General features: G+C 47.3%; 2 protein-coding genes across 4 annotated transcripts in view; one reads left to right on the forward strand and one right to left on the reverse strand.

Moving 5' to 3' along the window:
* The window catches only part of CYFIP2 (cytoplasmic FMR1 interacting protein 2), a 77,792-nt gene that overhangs the window by 35,279 nt on the left and 23,018 nt on the right, over positions 1-19,495 (reverse strand). For 2 of the 3 annotated variants that reach the window (XM_084636361.1, XM_084636360.1), the window contains exons 9-23: positions 19,357-19,461; positions 17,262-17,353; positions 13,666-13,783; positions 12,667-12,786; positions 12,026-12,151; positions 11,501-11,667; positions 10,950-11,097; positions 10,460-10,613; positions 9,731-9,887; positions 8,632-8,728; positions 7,630-7,706; positions 6,264-6,372; positions 5,753-5,872; positions 4,586-4,785; positions 4,190-4,277 (exon numbers count right to left, since the gene is read on the reverse strand). In XM_084636361.1, the coding sequence (XP_084492487.1) occupies positions 4,190-4,277; positions 4,586-4,785; positions 5,753-5,872; positions 6,264-6,372; positions 7,630-7,706; positions 8,632-8,728; positions 9,731-9,887; positions 10,460-10,613; positions 10,950-11,097; positions 11,501-11,667; positions 12,026-12,151; positions 12,667-12,786; positions 13,666-13,783; positions 17,262-17,353; positions 19,357-19,461 (1,878 nt within the window). The remainder of the gene's footprint in view (positions 1-4,189; positions 4,278-4,585; positions 4,786-5,752; positions 5,873-6,263; positions 6,373-7,629; positions 7,707-8,631; positions 8,729-9,730; positions 9,888-10,459; positions 10,614-10,949; positions 11,098-11,500; positions 11,668-12,025; positions 12,152-12,666; positions 12,787-13,665; positions 13,784-17,261; positions 17,354-19,356; positions 19,462-19,495) is intronic. The other variant, XM_084636362.1, reaches the window with a different exon arrangement.
* On the forward strand, positions 610-4,162 carry FNDC9 (fibronectin type III domain containing 9). Its single transcript, XM_084636904.1, has 2 exons — positions 610-807; positions 2,294-4,162. The coding sequence occupies exon 2, from the start codon at positions 2,301-2,303 to the stop codon at positions 2,964-2,966; it is 666 nt and encodes a 221-aa protein (XP_084493030.1). The 5' UTR covers positions 610-807; positions 2,294-2,300; the 3' UTR covers positions 2,967-4,162.

Below are 19,495 nucleotides of genomic sequence, written 5' to 3' on the forward strand. Positions count from 1 at the left end.
CTTTTCTTTTAGAACCTTGTGCAAATGCTGCTGGAATACTGTGTCCAGTTCCGGTGTCCACAATTCAAGAAGGGTTAATAAATCAGAGAGGGTTAAGAGAGGATTAAAAGATTAGAATCTGCTTTATACCATGTAGGTCAAGTCACCCCTTAACCTTCTCTTTGTTAAGCGAACTCAGCGGAGCTCCTTGAGTCTATCACAATAAGTACTTCCGTAGAATCAGAATCACAGAAATGTGGGACTGCAAGGGACCTTGACAGGTCAGATCTGTTCCATGGGGAACAAATATTTAATAATGGGCTCTTCTATCTAGCAGTGAAAAGTCTAATGCAATGCTCACAATGGTCCCTTCTGGCCTTGGAATCGCTGAACCTACGAAAGCCATTTAGAGAACTGATAATGGCACTGAGACAAAAGGAGGGTGGGGGCTGGCTGCTTGCAGTCGCTTTCCTGCTAATTAGCCCCCATTTTTAAAAAAAAAGCCAGAAAACAAAACTACCATGTCTGGTTCTTTCAGCTTCATGGACAAATACTTCTCCCAGACAAAAGCTTTTAGAGACAGCACTCACCAATTCATTGAAAGATGCTTGACTACAGTTTCCTATTGGTTGCTATGGCGAGTGATGATGCAATCAAAGAAGGGTATAATACAAGACTATGGAGAGGTGATGGATTTAATCAGCCCGCAACCAAGGGAGTTATCCAGGGATTCTGGCTGTGGAGAGGAAGGCAAGGCATCGCAAGCTCAGATTCATGCCTCATGACTGAACATTTATTGGCCACTGCTTAAGATAAATGCCGAGAAAGGTAAATAGCTTTTCAATGATTAGGTAGCTACTCAGTTATGTGTGCATGTATTTAGCTGTTCACGAGAGGAAAGTAGGATACAGAGCAATTGTTAGGTGAGATGTTTCTTGAATTAAAGAATAACATAGGAAAAGAGAAAGAAAGCAAATTAAAAGAGAGAAAATCCAGATGGATAGCGTTAATCTAGTTAGCAAAGAAGTAAATATTGCCTACAGCAGAGAGAGAAGAGCTGAACGTTTCTGCTTTACAGAAATGAATTTGTATAGAGGAATTGATCCTGCAGTGAAGTTAGGAAAGGGACTAGGTGACCCACTAGAGGGGCTCTACAAAATAATCCCTGACTGAAGCTAAATGGTAGATTTCAATAAAATTCACCTGCTGAATACGCATGGTGGTAAAAGTCTATTTCCTGACTATATTTTATTAATTTGACTACTGTTGTTATTGAATTTATTTGTATTTCAGTAGCAAGCAAGCTCCCCAGTCAGGATCCCTGACTGGCACAACACATGACATATCGGAAGACCTGATGCTTTCTAAAGCAACAAGTTAGCGACTGAAAATGCAGTGAGTGTTTAGGCAAATACGACAGTCACCGGGCACTTTTCCAGTGAGTGCTACGGAACTTTGATTTACAGTCCAAATGTTTATTGGAAGCTCAAGCAAGAGAAAGACTTGTGTTGAATCAGTAACTAGTTTAAGTTAACCAAATTTGCAGTCTTCTTTAAATTCCTTGGGGAGCAAAAGCTTCTAGCTAGAAACCCAGCAACAAGGTGCAGAGGTTTAATGTCTGATCTGAGCATCAGGGACAAACCCACGTCCCATTTGTTATTTCGGATGGGTAACTTTCTAGTCATGAGGTGGGATGGTCTAATGGTTCAGGTATTAGCCTGGGTCTTGGGAGACTCAGGTTCAATTCCTCGCTTTGCTATGTACTTCGTGTATGACCTTGAGCAAGTCACTTAGCCTCTCTCTGTCTCAGTTTCCCCATCTTTAGAATGGGGCAATAGCACGGTCTTACTTCACAGGGCTGTTGGGAAGGTAAATATATTGAAGACTGTGAGATGATAGGTATTATATAATTATCTAAGACAGAGGTGAGAGTGCTATTGGCAGAACTGTACTGATACGTGCAAATGTTGAATTTATCAGTTCTATTCTAGTAAACCAGGACTGCTGGAAATAACCATTGCCACTGAACTGTGGGACTGGTAGAAAGCTATTGAATTTTTGACGTTTCTATGAAAAGTTTACAAATAGAATACAAAATGTCAGTAAAAAGTCTTCCTGAAAAGCTGTGAACATTTTTCACAAACGTGTCTCTGCATTTCTTACCCAGCTTTAGCTATTACGAATTCTCTTTACTTCTGAAGACCATATGGGCCTGATCTAAAGCGCCTCGGAGTCAGTGGAAAGAGCCCAGCAGATTTTGATAGGCTTTGGCTCAGGCCCAGTACATTAAGCATTGCCTTGCTTCTCCTTTCAGAGCCGCTATGAACATTGAAGTCTGCAACATCTCTGACACAAGAGCCACTGTCTCCTGGTCCACAAACAACCCCTGCCCGGAGAACTATTACCACGTCATCTACCGTCCCAACTGGAACAGCGTCTTTGCGGGCCACTTGCGCCAGAACTTCCATCGCAAGGAGAGGGTCCCCCACTCCCTTAGCTCCCTGGTCCTCCACAGACTTACTCCCTCAACCATCTACATTCTGTGCATCACATGTAAAAACTCCTACCCCTCCAGCAACCACTGTACAACGTTCCACACTCTCGACCAGCACCCGGGGGCCTTGCGCGGCTTGAAGCAGGAATCTGCCACCTCCATGTGGATGGTGAGCAGCCTATTGCTCCTCTGCTTTACGGCCTTCTTGGTCTATGGCTGTTTGCAGTTCTGGTCCTCAAGGTGCCACAAAGTGTCAAGGCTGAGGCAGAATAGTGCCAACCCAGAGAGGGAAGCGGATGAACAGACAAGCTCGCCTGAGGGGACTCTGAGCACTGGACTGACGGAGGAGCTGCTGGAAGTCCCCATGACGGCTATCCTAATGAGGAGTTCCAGTATCATGACAGAGAGCCCATATAGGTCCCCCCACTGCTTCTTTCCAATCCAAAGCAGTGATGACAAGAGGGCCATCTTACCTCAGCACGGGTTCAAATGAAAGGGAAATAAAAGGAGCTCCCAGCACGGGGAACGCACGGCAATTTGTTTTTCATTTCAGTGGGGCTGCTCTCATGCTGCAAACGTTGACCTGACACGTTTCGGTGTTCGTACTACGTTGCCCTGGGATCGAACTTGGGGTGGAAAATGGCACCACGACAACAGCCACCCCTCGACAGCAGGCACCCCCTGCAGAAAGGGCCAGGTTTACATGGACTCAGAGGTGGAACTAAACTGTAGGCCTGATCCTGCTTGCTTTGAGGTCAAAGGCAAAACTTCCCTAGACTTTAGTGGGAGACAGCACAAGTCCTGGGACTGTTACAGTTACGCCCTGCAGTGCAGCTGCCTGTACTGTACTTAGTCACTGGGGACCAAATCCCGAGAGGGTCTGAGTACCTGCAACTCTCATGGCCTTCTCTGGCTCTGCAGTCACCTCACAGGCTTTGGCCCTGCTTAGGGGACTTCAGTCTTCAGGGCACCTTTCACCTACGGAATTGCTTCAGGGGAAAACCAATCAGCCATTTTGGGTGGGGTTATGGGTAGCTCGGGGCTCTAGGAATGGAATATTGAGTCATCTACTCCTAGGTGACTAGATAAGCCTGCAGTGTCCCTGCACGTGCTGTATCTGTGCTGTGCAGTCATCTCATAGGGCCTTCAGTCACCTTTCCCTGGTAATAAAACTCACTCTTAAAGCCACTACCATTACCTCCCAGGCCTCCCCAGTTCTATGTAAACAAGTCTGCCATATACATCTGATTGATAGATTGCCTGACACTGATATATACACACACCATCATTTCAATAATTCACCTTTCAGACTACAGGGATCCCAGTGCTCTTGTGGTACCGATAACTGGGTGGGAGGGGAGCCCCTCGCTGAGTCTCACCAATCCATTCTAATCTCTGTATCTCTAGACAGGGGCTGTTCAGTGGCTCTGTCCCAGTGTTAGTCATCAACACAGGGCTGTGGCCTTTCGGCTCACTCTGACACTGATGCTTTCAGGAGGAAAGAAGAACTGACAAAGCGGCAACACACTGGTTGCCTCGCCCAGCTTTTCGGTCTCAGCAAAGCCAAGCCGACTTGTGTGTTTCTGGCATTCTGCTAATGAACCTTGCCTGGCATTTCCCACCTGGTGACTGATTTGTGTGTACAATCTGCTTTCCTCATTGTTCAGCCTCCCTAAATAAAGTCCTTCTTCCTGGCTGATGTGGCTCGTTACTGACCTTTGATCCATAGAGGTAATAGGGCTGGACGTTGGCTGGCTTGTCTCTCTGTGGTTCCTGGGTGAATGGGATTGCTGTCCGTACAAACCTGCAGTGAGTGTGGAGAGGAAACGACAGTGCCTGTTAATTGCATTTCAGTCCAACCACACTGTTTGTTGCATGCAAACCCTGAATTGTTCTTTCAAGGCTAAGCAGAGCAGAGAGGTTAAAGCTTGTCTCTACAATGCCATGGTGCATCACATGGGAAATGAAAACACTCCTGCCTTGGTACAGACTGGAAACCTGCCGTTGTCAGCGTGGACCGTGGGCGTTTTGTGTGGTGGATGCGGGGGCTGTGAGTTACGTCCAGTTTTGAAACAGGGCCTCCAGAGGCCCCCTCTTGTTATTTTTTCTTACCGGTTGGTGGAGCCATTGTAGCAGTAGTTGGGTAGAAAGTCGAAGTTTAGCTCCCAGAAGACATGCAGGGTGATACGCCCATAAGGCGCAGAGACGTTGTGATTGGCCTCTCGGAACATGGCATCAAAGCTGTCCAAAGTCATGTGCTTACACAGCAGCCGGTGTGTCAGACGATTTATCTCCAAGAGCCACTCCAGCTCCTGCACCAGGCAAAGCAACAGCGGCAGGGTTTTATGTATTATCAAGATCGTAACAGAAGTCTTATTCGATCAGCAAGAAGATGATTATACATATACACACTATAAATACAGTGTACTTAGATACATACATATTATGATTATACACATAGACACACACACACACACGTGGTCTTCCAAGTGAGGATGTATCAAATATTAAAAAGAAAAGGAGTAGTTGTGGCACCTTAGAGACTAACCAATTTATTTGAGCATAAGCTTTTGTGAGCTACAGCTCACTTCATCAGATGCATACTCACGAAAAGCTTATGCTCAAATAAATTGGTTAGTCTCTAAGGTGCCACAAGTACTCCCTTTCTTTTTGCGAATACAGACTAACACGGCTGTTACTCTGAAACCTGTCAAATATTAAAGACATTGTTTGAACTCAAAAGTCTAAGGGCATTTGTACTTGCACTCTAGGGGTCCCATTCAACCATTTCCCTTCCTACAGGTGGAAAATGCAGTTGTTCCCCACAGAGCACATTCTTGCTAGAATAACACCTTTCACAGCAGAATCCCTGGCATGTGGAAACTGGTAATTTTACACTACTCGACTCTGATGGTCCTGCAATGTATCAGTGGCTGTGAACCATATGCACACAGGCACATTAAGCCAGAGTTTAGCCACATGGATGCAGCAGGGGGAATTAAACTCAGGACTTTCTTCTCCCAAATCACAGGACTCTAACATCTGTGCTCTGTGAAGATCCCCCACTATGAAACTCCCAAATATAGTCCCTTTGTGGATGATGGGAGCCCTAGAAATACCTAAGATAGGACAGAAAGAAGAGAAGAGAATTCACAAATGGGGAGAAAACTACTGTATATGTGATTTCAATGCGGTAATGGACAATGGTGTATATACATACTACATCAGTATATCATACTCTCTGGTTCTACAGCCCTTTCAAACAATCACTGAGCTTACCACAATGGAGGTCAGGTCTTCACTCTCAAAGCGGCTAATGGCCTGGTCTAATGATTTGTACATCGCAGCTGAAATACGCTGAGTTATGAGCCTGTTCAGGTCAATTGATCTACCCAGCAGCTGTGGACAAGAGGAAAAGATACTAGTGGGAAAAGGGGAGATGGATCCAAACTAGAGCCCCAAAGCCAAACCAGCTGGAAGGTGGAGAAAGTTCTGATCTGGATCCAAACTTCGCTGGTTGGGTCTATCTCTATCTAAAAGGGGGTTCGGAACCTGGAAGGTATATAACCAATCTTTCCTGATGCCTTGTCATAATAATGATAAATGCTTTTGACTCAGTTTTCCGGTTACTTCTTAAATATAGGAAATCTGTTGTCATTAATCTTGACTGTACCCAACAATAGAACATGACCGAGACACTGACATTTTCAGTTGACAGCAGGACCTGGCTAAATCCCCTAGAGACCATGAGACCTTTAGGAAATGTCTGAGGCGGCTGCGTCTGTTGTACCTGGACGTGTCTCTGTTTGAGTAACGTCTCGTAGCGATTGGATGGCGGGTAAGGGATAATCACGCCATAATTCTTACATTCAGCCCGGAAACGTTTATCCAGTAAGACACTGGAAAAGGAAAATATTATCAGTGCATTTGCCCCATCATCCCTTCTCCTTCCTCTTAATCTTTTCCAAGGGTAGGTACATCCCCTTCTGAGTCCTGCCTTCTCTGAGTCATCCCCTTTATGAGCTGGGAGGGTTCTCCCAACCCCTCCTCCCTCTCTTTAACCATATTTTTATACCCCTCTGTCATGGGGGTGTATAACCCCACACTGGTAGATAAAGGGTTAATAGGTGCCCGAACGTTCAGGCAGCCACTTGGCTGTAACTAGAGGGCATGCTAGGTGCAGTTTATTATCAGTCTCAGCTGGGGAGGAGCTAGATGTTCATCAAAGAAGAAGCTCAAGCCAGTGAGGAGAGAGATACCCAGGGAGAGGAGGCTCAGCAGAAGGGGGCTAGAGAAGGGGGCTCTCTCTGCGGAAGGCACCCACAGGGGTGGAGCTAGCCCCGTAGTGGGCCCTGAAACAGGGTCTAGACTCCAGCTGGGTAGCCTCTTGGGTCAGTCTTCCTGAAGAGGAACAGGGAGATGGAGAGAACCCAGAGGGTCTAAGAGCATAAGCCCCAGGCAGGCAACAGTGGCTTGGCTTGGAGTCTGCCTGGGGACGCTAGGGAATGCCTGGGAACCCGCAACTCTGAAAGAAGAGTGGGGTTAAAGAGCAGCCCGGGAGGGGTGGAGGATGTAGTGGACACTTGATACTCCAGAAGGAGTGAACTGAACATGACCTGGCTGGAGCACCGAGTCATTAGAAGAGACAGACCACCACACGGGCCGAATGGCTGTTGGAAGGTGGAGTCTGAGGGGCAGGTCCTGAAAGGCAGGTCCCAGCCATGAGGCGGCACGCTGGCCAGTGAGTCACTCTTCGACACCCCCACCTCGTCAAACTCGCAGCTGCCATTGTTATCTGCCACCCTGCTGTCCATCGTTCTCGGACACACCACCAACGGCTTGTGTAAATGGAGAGTGCGTGCGCGGCAAGGCAGGGCATACATCTAGAGAGCACTGGTGTGCCATGTACTAACAGTCTGCGTGGGCCCTGCTACCGCACACTAAAAGTTCCCAAGTGTGCACGGACCTTATGTATGTATGTAAAGTGTATGCCTTTAAATGGTTAGAAGGATCATGGCTCTTTGGGGCAGGGATTGTCTCTTTTATTGTGTGCCTAGAGGACCTAGAACAACACATCCTTGAACCCTCCCTGGAGCCGCTAGAGGATACCTCAGAGCAAACAGTAATAACAATCAGCAGCAACGGGATTCTCATACCTGCCAGCCATTGCTTTGTAATAGGCAAAGATCTGATCTGCCAACTTGTACACAAACTGGTCAAAACACAAGTTCACCTGACAGAGAAAGAAATATACATCACAAGGGTATAAACAACATAGAAGAAATAGGCTCTTAGAACAAGTGTGAGCGTGTGTGTGTGTGTGTGAGAGAGAGAGAGAGAACCACTGTTTTAATAAAACGCCATCCATAACAAAGCACTTTACCCTACATTTCCTGTCACCTAGCAGAGGGGTTTCCACACTCTCATGATAAAGGAATGCAGACCATTGAGCATTTATGTTTCTCGCCTGTTATGAATCCTACCGTAAAGCCTTCCTCTCCCATCCCCTGTCCCCTTTATCTCTCAGTTTGAGCTGAGTGGAAAACAATGTTGACTTGAACTGAAACAAAATTTTTTGGTTTTTCTTGTTGAAATGAAACGAGCTGAAGGAACCATTTTGAATGGCATTGCGAAACGAGACATCAATTAAAAACGAAACATCAAAAGAGCCTCTTTCGAAAACATCGAAATGAAAGGCTTTGGACAGTTACGGGAAAAAAAACGCCTTGACACGATTCGAATTCCAATTTGCAAATAGTTTTGATGTGAAGAAATATGCATTTTTTGGCAAATTTACTATTTGCTGAAAACAATTGCCCTCCATGCCCTTTCTTGCCTCTTTCCCCGCTGACATCCCAGGACTCTTCAGCCATTAGTTACACTTTACACACCCCAAACGTGAATATTTTGCTTTCACTGGATCCACATGGAGCTGATTGCCGACTGGGCCATTGGTCAGCAGGAATACAAAGGCTCCTTTGGAAATTTGTAGCCTTCTCTTGAATATTTCTTAGTATTTTATTTTATTTTTTTAGGGGATACCTCTAATTAATTCACTGAAAAATTGGTCTGTTCAGTCAAACAGGACACGTTTGTGAAGCGAGAGGGAGCTCTTCATTCATAGCACAGTCAGACAAATAAAGAAGAACAGAACTTACTTCAGCTTCAATTTCATCGTATAGGAACTGCTTTTTAAACTTGGTCAAGGCATAATATGCGCTGTCATTATACAGGTCCAAGGGATACAGCACGTACCTGAGGGGAAGAAAACAGTTCATGTTAGAGTCATAGAGTTTATGGTCAGAATGGATCATCTAATCTCAACTCCTATAAACCACAGGGCACCACCACCACCCACCACCCACACACTCAACCCAACAATCGCAATGAGACCAAAGTATTGCAGCCCACAGGAGACTAGACTACGATGTGCCACAGGCAGAGAACAGGAGGGACCAAGGTGCACTGGTGCCCAAGGCGCCCGCAGTGGCAAGGGAAGGATGAATCGAGATATACCCTTATAATCCTGGCAAGTGACCCACAGGCTGCAGAGGAAAGTGTAAAACCCCCAAGGTCATTGCGAATTGGACCTGGGGGGAAATTCCTTCCAGACCCCACATATGGTGATGATTGTGACATTTGCTCCTGCACCAAGCACCAGAACAAGGCATATGGCCCCTCTGCAACCACTCCAGCCCAGCCACGTCTGTTGGAATGGAGAATTCTCTAACCTCGTGCCTTTCAGCTCCACCTACTCCAGCTCCTGAAACTCCCCCCACAGTCCCTAGATCACAGTTGCTGGAAGTAGCTAGAGGACAGCTGGCTTTCTGCTAGCTGAGGGTCTCCCGCACCACCATCCATGCCAGGGCATTCACTGTCTGCCCTTTAAGAAACTTCTGTGCTTCTCTAGCTTTGCAAAGGGACCTTAGTGTCTGCTGCACCTGCCCCTAGAGTAGAAAACAATTTCTTTCACAAGGAAGCAGTTATAATGCATAACAAATGGCATAAGAGTTAGTATTATTTATTCCTTGTATTACCGCAGTGCCTGGGAGCCCCAGCCAGGGACCAGGGCCCCACTGTGCTCGGCGTTTACAAACAGAACAAAAGGCCCGGTCATGCACAACTGTATCACAAAGTCACATGTACACTTGAATACTTATTATGATCCTCTTATAAAACTTCTGTCTCCTAGGATAGGCTCCTTAGTGCCTGAGGTCCAGCTAATGAACCCACCCACAACCACCCTTAGGCTCTTACTCCATCATGGAGGGTTCCTTGGTTTCCAGGATGTGGTCCGTGAGAATCCAGGGCATGGACATCTCAATGGGGAACTGGATCCGACGGCCCATGGTCAGCTCCAGAAAGAATTCTCGGAACCAGAGCTGGGAGAGATCGCAGCACTGCTGCAGGGCTTCTGGAAATAGACAGGATGTTTCCCCCACACCGGGAGAACACAGAGTTTACTGTCTGCAAGAGAACTAGGGGAAACCTACAGCAAAGGGCAGGCCCTGTAGGCCAGGCATAACATTTATTTTAAATGCAGTTCAGCTATGCTATTCCATCACAGTTCTCAAACCACACCCATCACCATGGTACCTGAGCACCTTACGGGTAGGAGGAAGAAAAGATTATGATCCTCACTTTATAACTGGGGCACCGAGGCTCAGGGATATCAAGTGACTTGGCCAAAGTCACACAGGGAGTTTGTGGCAGAGCCAGAAAAAGAGCCCAGAGCCTTACCCACAAGACCACCCCTCATTTGCTAGTGCTGCAGCATTCATCTTCACTTAAGAGGTGGCCAGGATCTGGTAACACGCCTGAAATCAGACCACAGTGCAAACCCTTGACTCAAAGTAAAATTTGCTGGCGAGTAAAATACCACTCTTGAGCAAGATGACCCGTCGGACCAGGCTGCCTATGCCCGTCCCATCTGTGCAGCGCAGCCGGACAGGACCGGGTGCAAGTCCACCTCTGCTATAACCTCACCGCTGATGTTGAGAAGGTGGGTGAAGAAGAAGGACTGCTTGTGAAACTCCTCAATGGCCAGGACTATTGGCCCATCCAAGCTGCTCCTTAGAGTCTTCTTCGAGCCGCTCTTGTCTGCGATGAGCGACTCCAGCATAGTCCGCACCATGTAAAGCTTTAAAACAACCAGCAGCATCCTGACTGATACAGCAGCACATGGTGCTCTATAGGCAACCAGCCCCACCCCCCCCCGGGAGTTTCCACCCGGTGGCTGGATCCTGTAGGCTGCTTCCATTATTAATTTGAGACCCACAAAGAAGATGGCCCTAGCATGTATTGTAGGACAAGTGATGCACCAAAGGCAACAATGGGAGCTACCTGCATAAGACATATGCAAAGACTTTGGAAAAGAGAAGACTATAGGGGCCAACAACTAACCCCCAGAATGGGCCACCGCTGGATGACTTTATGGCCCCAGGACTCCCTGGAGAAGTGGAGATGGTTTACGTACCTGTGTGCTTGATGGACCCACTGCTCGTCGAGGAACCTTAATATCGAATCCACCTTTGGGGTCCTTCTCGCCTCTCAGGCAGGGGTCATTAGGGGGCTCCCGACCTCCCTCCCAGTCACAGATTGTCTTCCGGATTGCCTGAAGGACACTGGGATGGTGAAAGCAAAACTTTAAAACTTGCCTTTAATGTGAGGAGAAAATGCCCAATGTCATGCTCATAAGAGGAGGGAAAACACATTGTGCATGGACACCTGGTGGGATGGGTACTCGCACCGGCTAGGTTTGGGAGGGTGGCTCACCAGGGTTGGACTGTACCCATCGGATGGTTACAGGTGCGTTGGTCACATGAGGATAAGCAGCTCACCTTGGTTCGTTACGGGTGTGTTGCTCACGAGTGCTGGGCAAGGCGCACCGGTAGGCTCTGGGATGTGGCGTATGGCTGGTTATAGCTGTGGAAGGGCTGCCCACACAGAGGGTCGCCCATGGGGGTTGGGCTGCAGACAGGACCACAGTAAATAGAGATATGCTTTAAGTTACATTTTGGGCCCCACCTAATCAGGACATTCTTCTTTTTCCTGACTGCTTGTCTCAATGGCTCTCGGAGGGTCACCTGGGCAAAGTCTTGCAGGGCTGCATAGATAGTGTTTCTGATGGCCTGGTTAAAGACACTCTCCATCCGGCCCATCAGCACTTGCAGACCCTTGATCATGGCAATTACCTGGGTAAAAGGAACAAAACTAGATAAGTTTCCTTGCATTCGCAGAGGTAACTCTGGTGGGAAAGGAAGGAGTATTATTTCCATTTTGCAGCTGAGACCCTGAGAGATGAAGCCTGGGATTGTGAAGGGAATTAAGTGCCCAACACCTACTGAATGTCAGTGGAGATTGGGTGTGTCACTCCCCTAGATGGCTTTGAAAATCCCAGATTAAGTGAGTTGCCCAAGGTCACACAGGAAATCTATAGCAGAGCAGGGAATTGAACCCAGGTCTCCATCTTACTGCCTTAGCCATGAGACCACCCTTCCTTGTGAGGGCTGACCACCCCTTTGGACAAAACGAGCCACTCTTAGCACCTACCTCCACAAAGGCAAATTTCTCCTCGCTGGTGTAGTTGTACCGGGTGGCTCTCTCATACTCCTCAGCGGTGCCTGGGCAATCTTTGTTACAGAACTTATCGGTGGGATGTACCAGCTTCCAAGAATACTGGAAGGAGAAAACAAAACCAACGCAACTTGTAAGGAGCACAGCTGAGCAGACTGAAATGGCACATCATGCAAAGAGGGCTTTCCATCCTTTTAGACAAACACACCCTCGCCTCCACTCCTGTTGTTTATAGATAATAATTCCTTTGGGAAGCTTGAAAACAAGCTGTTTCCAGATCTGACTCCACCGTGGTGTGCGAGCACTTTGCTTTGTTTATTGTAGGGTTGCTAATGACTTCTGGGCCATTGGCATTAAGTTCTTGTACTTTTCTAACATCAAGCTGACCCTTAATGTTTATTCGTAGAATTCTCAATAAAACAACTGTCAGCATCACCCGCGTTTTAGAAATGGTGACAAAAAAGCCAAATTTTGAAATTTCAATGAAAAACTTAGAATTTCAGTGAAAACTGTTTTCAAAACAGTCGACTAAATTTTCACATTTCTCGTTGACCGTGAAAAATTCCCAGCCCTCAAGGCAAGCACCTGGTGGGGATGTGACCGTTGTTGGTACTCACCACTTCCATGACATGGGCGCTCCACTTGGAGAGCAGCTGCAGTCCCCGTAAAGCCAAGTCAAAGAGCTCCCTGTATTCCTCATCTGACTTCTGGCTGTCCAGCCCCGAGCCAGTGACCACCTGGAGACCCCCACACAGTGGCAAAATTAGAGTCATAAACCCAAGGCCATGCTCTTCAGCCACGACTGCAAGCTATGGAATGAGAGGTCTAGCTCCCCTGATTCCCAGATGAAATGCCAAAAATGCAACGGGCAACGTATCCCCCACAGGAAAAGCAAACTATTGTTACAATCCTAGATCAACTTGACTCTTAGTAAGCGCACAAGCAGCGTATTTCCTACAGACCTGGGACTCAGTGGTGTCTCTCCTATAACATAAGAGAAAATACAACTCCTTCCTTATCATCCCAGTGTCTCAGAGATGTCCCTGAGATGCCCCAAATATAAGCCAGCAATTTGTGAATCCTTTAAATAACAACAGAAAAACACGCATACACAAGGTCTGGCACCCTACCAATTAGATCATAATTAGCAAATAATAATCACAGGCAAATATGAAAGGACTCAGTCAGCCAATACATCCAAAGAGCAAGACAGGTCCTTTAGTCTCCCATGAATCTTCCTCCAAAGCCCTGGCAGGTAGTTTATTTATTTCAATTTAAATAATAAAAAGACACCGGTGCAAAGCTCCAGGTGCTCCGACACACAATGAATTATATATGTTTTGTTGCAATATTATTCATATGAACTATATTGTCAATAATGGAGTATTGTAACAAAGAGATAAGTGGCTTTTGCAGCACGCCTAGAAGCTCATCCAGTTTACACAACTTGCATCTACTGATGACTTCAGCGGTAGTTCATGCCACTCGCGTCTCTCTCACCCCCCATGGAACATGGACGTGACGTGCTGTACCATTCACTGGACTCCTCCTCCTTCACCCCGGGGGACGCCCACCATCTAAGGTGGCGGCCGGAGGTGGCCGCTGCCCAAACGTACCTCACTGTTGCTGTAGCGGGCGAGCTCAGAGATGAAGCGGATGTGGTCGTCTCGGATCTGGACCATCTGCTCACAGATGTTGTACTGGGGACTGATGCTGCTCTGAGTGCACATCCACCTGGGCAGAAAAGCGGCCTCTTTAACGGAGAGGGCACCCAGCGGAACGCGACCTCCCGCTCAGCTGCCGCCTTCCCTGGGCGCTCTGAAAGCCTGTCACCTTCAGAGCATCGGGACTCAGCGTGCAGCAGTCCTCTCCCGTGTCCCACCCTGAGCCGCTGGACAAAGCGTGTGTGTGATGCACGGTCTTCCTCCGTCCCGAGGCTGGTTTACATGGTGTTACACCGGGTTCTCATCTACCTCTTCTGCCAGGATAAGCCTCCTTCAATTCCGCCCTTGTAATGCAGATGGGCATGCTGTACTTACCTTCCAGCCACGGAGAGCAGTAAACAGCCAGCCATCTCTAGGCTGCTATCCATGCTACTGTAAGGGGAGTGCTCAGGGAACGAATAGGAGCAACACAGGCTGTGCATCGCCCAATCCCTACCTCCCAACCCTGAGGATAACCATCTCTGGACAATATCATCCTCTGTGCGCCCAGCCTTGAAGTTCTGGTTTGTGTTTTCTACCACAATAGTGGGGTACCGCTGCAGTGCACAGCAAGGAACGCTGCTTCCTTCCTGCTCTTCTTTTGGTCCTGGATTATTTATTCCTACCCCAGCAAAAAACCTGTATATAATTTAATATGCAGAGAACAATCGATTGGCCAGGATTCTCTTTCGTAGTCTTTAAAGGACCTTAAAGTGAGGGTCCTGGCTCCTTTACATGGCCAGTATAAAAGAGTATTAGTGGAAATAAGAACTAGGTCCATTCAATGAATTTAGCCCCCGTATTCCTGATCATGAACTATCCAGACTTGGAACTTGGCCTTATCGCAAAAATGTTTTCTGCACACAAATGTCAGCCCATGGGATTCTCATGAACTATCGTCATGGCAGCTGCTTCGAGTATTCGGAATTGGCTCTTCATGCCGCGTGACAGGCCACGGTATGACACAAGGTGTTGTTTCTGCTCTGTGGCTAGATGCTGCCTGACACTCTTGTGCACAGGAGAGGGACTTGAATAAGTTGCTTGTGGTGGGAGCATTCCCATGAGACTATGTCCACACAAGCTCCTGGCGCAGGTAATTGTGGTGGCTGAAGTTCTGGTAAGTGCTTGATGGTGCTATCCCAGAATCCCATTACTCGGCTCTTACCCATTTCAGTGTGCTGTGCTTCCCACAAGAGAATCGGCAGGTTAACAGGGATGGCCGGTGCTGCACCAGCCCAGCCTGCCACATATACTGTAGTCCACAGGGAAGAAATAAAATGCCGTGCAAGAAAAATACAATTAATTCCATCTGGAGTGAGGGAGGTGGGAGGAAGGGACAGAAAGGGGGAAAATGATGAAAATGCAAGTCTAAAAGGGTGCAGGGAATAAATGGCCCCCCCCACATAGACACTTGGAGCAGTTTCGTAGCCAAAGTCCCATGCAACTTCAGTTAGGAAGTGTGTGAAAAAGGAACCTGTGTATTAGCAAGGCAGGGGGAGGAGAGATATGTGGTGCCCACGTACTGTGGTGATGGGCACATTAGAAACGTAATTAGTCAGACAGGTAGTCAGCTAATTAGACTCTAGGATGGCAAAATGAGGAGAGCTGGTAGAAATTTTTCATTGAAACATTTTTTAAAATCAACAAATGGCTTTACGATCAAAACAAACATTTTCACTTTGGTCAAAAATTTCCATTTTTTACTGATACATTTTGTTAAAAAATTCTGAGTTTTGATTTTCGGAAACTGAAAACTTGGACTGACCAACCAAAAATTTTTTCCCAAAATGTTTTCAAAACCTGCTTTTTTGTAAAAAACAAAAACCCCCAAAAGTTCTGGTGGGAATTTTTGAAACCCCACCCACAATGTTTCAAAATTCCTTGTGCAAAAATAATTAACATTGTGCAAACAACTCAAAGAGTGAGGGAAGGTCAGATACATTCTTGGTTGGGAAGGTGCATGAGGACACCTCCAGCCAGCACGGGAGGAGTGGAAGCCTATCCTAGGTGTGCCTGGCCTCCATTGTGAAACTGGAATATAAATGAAAGCCTGGTAATAAACACTGAGTAATTTCCTAGCCCCATGAAAGGAGACTGGTCTCTTTATGAGACCGTTGAAGAGCCTTGGTAGCTAGAGTAGATGGATCAGTGAACAAATGACTTTTAAGGCTCCACTTCACTTTGAGGAGAGAAGCGAACTGAGTTTGAAGCCTTTAGTTCATTTTATGCGGACTTGAGTCCACTTCACAAAAATCAGCAATAGCAGTTTAACACAGCGGACAATGTTGGTTTAGGAATGATCAAGGACTGAACCAATCAATGCCTAAGAGGCTCCTTGGGACAGTGGAGACACGAAAGCAGCACAGCACATTTTTGTATTGCTTTTCTGTTATTTGGTCCCACAGAAGAATGCTCACGGAAAGCCAGATGGATACCTGGGACAATAGCTTATCTCAGTCAGGCACTGCTTATGTGCCATGTGCAAAGTTGCAAATGCACCTTAATCCCAACCTATCACAGGGATATCCACATCCATCTCTGACGTGCTTTGGAGCAGTAACTGACCACTGCGCCAAACCGTGCAGACAGGTGTGTTTGTGTGTGTATGTGATGTGATCTAAACTGACAGCTTCACACTCATTTCACGTGAGAGCTAAACTGGATTTGAATCCAGATCCTAGATGATTCCATAAACCAACAGCACCACCAAACCCCAGGGAAAGAAACTGTTTGAGGAACATGGAATCACCACTATTAAGAAACTCACGTCAAATGGATCTGACTGGTAGGTGCATGTTTCATTCCCTGTGTCCCATATGAAAACCTCCCGCGTGGGGAAGGGCTGTGGAGTGGCTCACTGTAACTGCTTCCACTGGAAAAGGTGCCCTGCTTATTGCACAGATAGAATCCAGTGCTGTGTTCATGCTCTGGAGGATTTTGTACCCCGGATCAAAAATGTGGATTAAAATCTGCCCAGAGCAGGCACACATCACTCACATTCACACAGCCTGTGCACCTGAGTGCCCACACACCCATGAACACTCAGACCGGCACTCACAGCTACGCCCCCCTCCTGTGCAAGTACACAAGCATGGGCACAGAGCCATATGACACTCCTGGGTGCCTTCTCACTCATGTGCCTAAACTCACAGCCACCCACGCACACTCACATGGATGCACACTCACACTCCCCAATGACTGTGAGCACACACCCAGTGCACCCTACATATAGGCACACTTATATGTCCACATTCTCACTTTCCTGCACACACACACTCGTGCCTGCAGGAACGACCTGTCTTTCACACACACGCGTATACGCCTGTACAGACAACTGACCTCACATTCAGGCATGCTCGCTCCTGTGCATTCCTGCCCAAGCACCCTTGGGCACACTTGCGCCCCTGGAGCCAGCCACACACAGACCTCACACACTAGAGAAGGAGTGTCACAACTCCCTTCCCTTTCCGGACACATGGAAGCCAAGAGACATTACGGCAGGCACTCACTTGGATTTGTTCTCCTCATAGTGAGCACTGGTCTTAATGTATCTGGCCAGTTCTATCTGCATATCGCCGAATAAGGGAACCACCTGCAGCTGCTGGAAAAGAAAACATAAGAGGGTTGAAATATGGTAGAGGTTTTCCTTTGGCTGGAGAGCAACACAAAAGGACACGAGAAGGCATCTTCTGCCCCTGAGGTGCTGGATTGGGCCTGCCAGTTGAAGGGGAGGTGCACACCTGGACGCACAGGCATCCCAGATGATGAAAATGACTGAAAACTTATGCCAGGCTTTTTACATAGGGAGGATCATCCTGCCATAGACCTCCCGGCCCCTGGCTTTGGTGATACCCTGTTTATTGCTCAGTAATGTACAGGGCCACATCTCCAGCCCCCGGGAGTCCCTAGGCAATGGGCCATACACAAGCACCAGCAGCTGCTGGAGAGAGAAGAGTGTATGTATAGAAAAGATAAATACATAATAACCCTGAACCACTCACCCCGTCCCCCCCCGCCCCCTCAAAGAGAAATAAAGCAGTACGCTAGCATTAAGGGCTCCTGCTGACTTCAGAAACGGACAAGGATCCAGCCATTGCATGGGCCTCGGGCACTGGTGGCAGCTTGGTCTCGCCTCTTCTCTGTCTGTGGCACACAACACTTTAGTCTCCTGAGGACCTAAATGCTTTAGTCTAACCCAAGTTCCTGGGCTCAACGCATCTCCTACACTAACATCACCATGGGTTGACAGGAAGTGATGAGAGTGACAAGGCAGCAAACAGCAGCCCTATGTAAGAGGGCAAAATCCTTTCGTGGCTGAGCAATATTCATCCATTAAGTACAAGGTTGGTTTTCATTTTCACTCAAATGAGGCAGAAGTTGTTAATAGTGCAGGGATTCACTCCCCCGCCCCATTTTAGGAGGAAAATTAAGTCAACAGGACTAGATGAAAGGGAAGTTATTGGCAAAAGGACTCAGTGGACGGAAAGCTAACGGTAAGTATTACCATAGCTAATGGGAAGTGAACAGGATACAATACATTTCATAAGGAAAGCATGCTTTATTCTCCTATTCATTGCTGCAGCCACAACTATTCAATGCCAGATCTTACCATGTCTGCTAGTGCTGATGTGACCCAAATCTAAAGGGCCAATTTATGGCTGGCTCTGGGCATGTAAGCGATGGAAGGGAGAAGACGCTCTCCTATGAATGAATCCGATGAAGTGAGCTGTAGCTCACGAAAGCTTATGCTCGAATAAATTTGTTAGTCTCTAAGGTGCCACAAGTACTCCTTTTCTTTCTCCTATTGAGGGAACAACTGCTACCCAAGCCAGGCGTTGCAGGCACTCTGCTAAGGGCTAGGTACTGGACTACCCACAGAGGGGAAAGAGAGGCAGAATAAGTGCAGGGACTTAGCCCTTTGCTTTTTCTGCAGCAGCCAACGGAGCTGGGCCGGTATGGGTGGACATCCTGGCATACACGCAGAGTCTCAGGAGGAAACCAGGAGGAACCAGGCGGAACTTATCCAGGTGCTCCCATTCCTGCACAGACCCTTTGCAACCCACTCCCTGAGCACAGCATGGCATACAGCCACAGGCCAGCCCAGAACGAAAGGAGTGAAATTGTTCCATCATTAATTCTCTACAGAACCTCCTGAGCATTTTGAGGTGCAGGTTCAAGCCAACACACGCCTCCAATTCACATTTCTACCCTACAGAGGCTCTGATTTCCAGATGAAATGAGGGTGCATAAAGCAAGGCAAAGGGTTGTTTGGCTCCTTTTGTCAATGGTGGCTAAAGAGAAAAGAAAAGCCAATCATTAACCTCAGAAACCATAATGAATTGGACTAGAATTTCAATAGGGCCGGAAAACCCTGTATTTCTCCAGCGAGTACAAACGACTATCAGAAATATGCCACCTGCTCACCCAGAGCCATGGCAATCCAACCGTCTCCGTCGCCACAAGAAGGACCTGGATCAGTCTGAGGATCCTTAGGCCTTTATCTGAACTTTAAATATGTTTGTTGTTTGCTTTAAAAATCACACCCAAGCAGGCTGGATCATTAATTGACAGCAATCTCAAACCTGACCTGCACAGGCCACTGACCTTGAAGAACTTGTCTATTTTGCTAAGATTGATCCTCTTCTTGGTGTCCAGTTTGTAAATGTTGCTGACATTCCCATCCATCAGATAGAGACCAAAGCCCATCACCTGGAAGGACACGGAGACAACAGGAGAGGCTAGA

The sequence above is a fragment of the Lepidochelys olivacea genome (assembly GCF_965140295.1).
Source record: "Lepidochelys olivacea isolate rLepOli2 genome assembly, chromosome: 8".
In the NCBI taxonomy this organism is placed as follows: domain Eukaryota; kingdom Metazoa; phylum Chordata; order Testudines; family Cheloniidae; genus Lepidochelys; species Lepidochelys olivacea.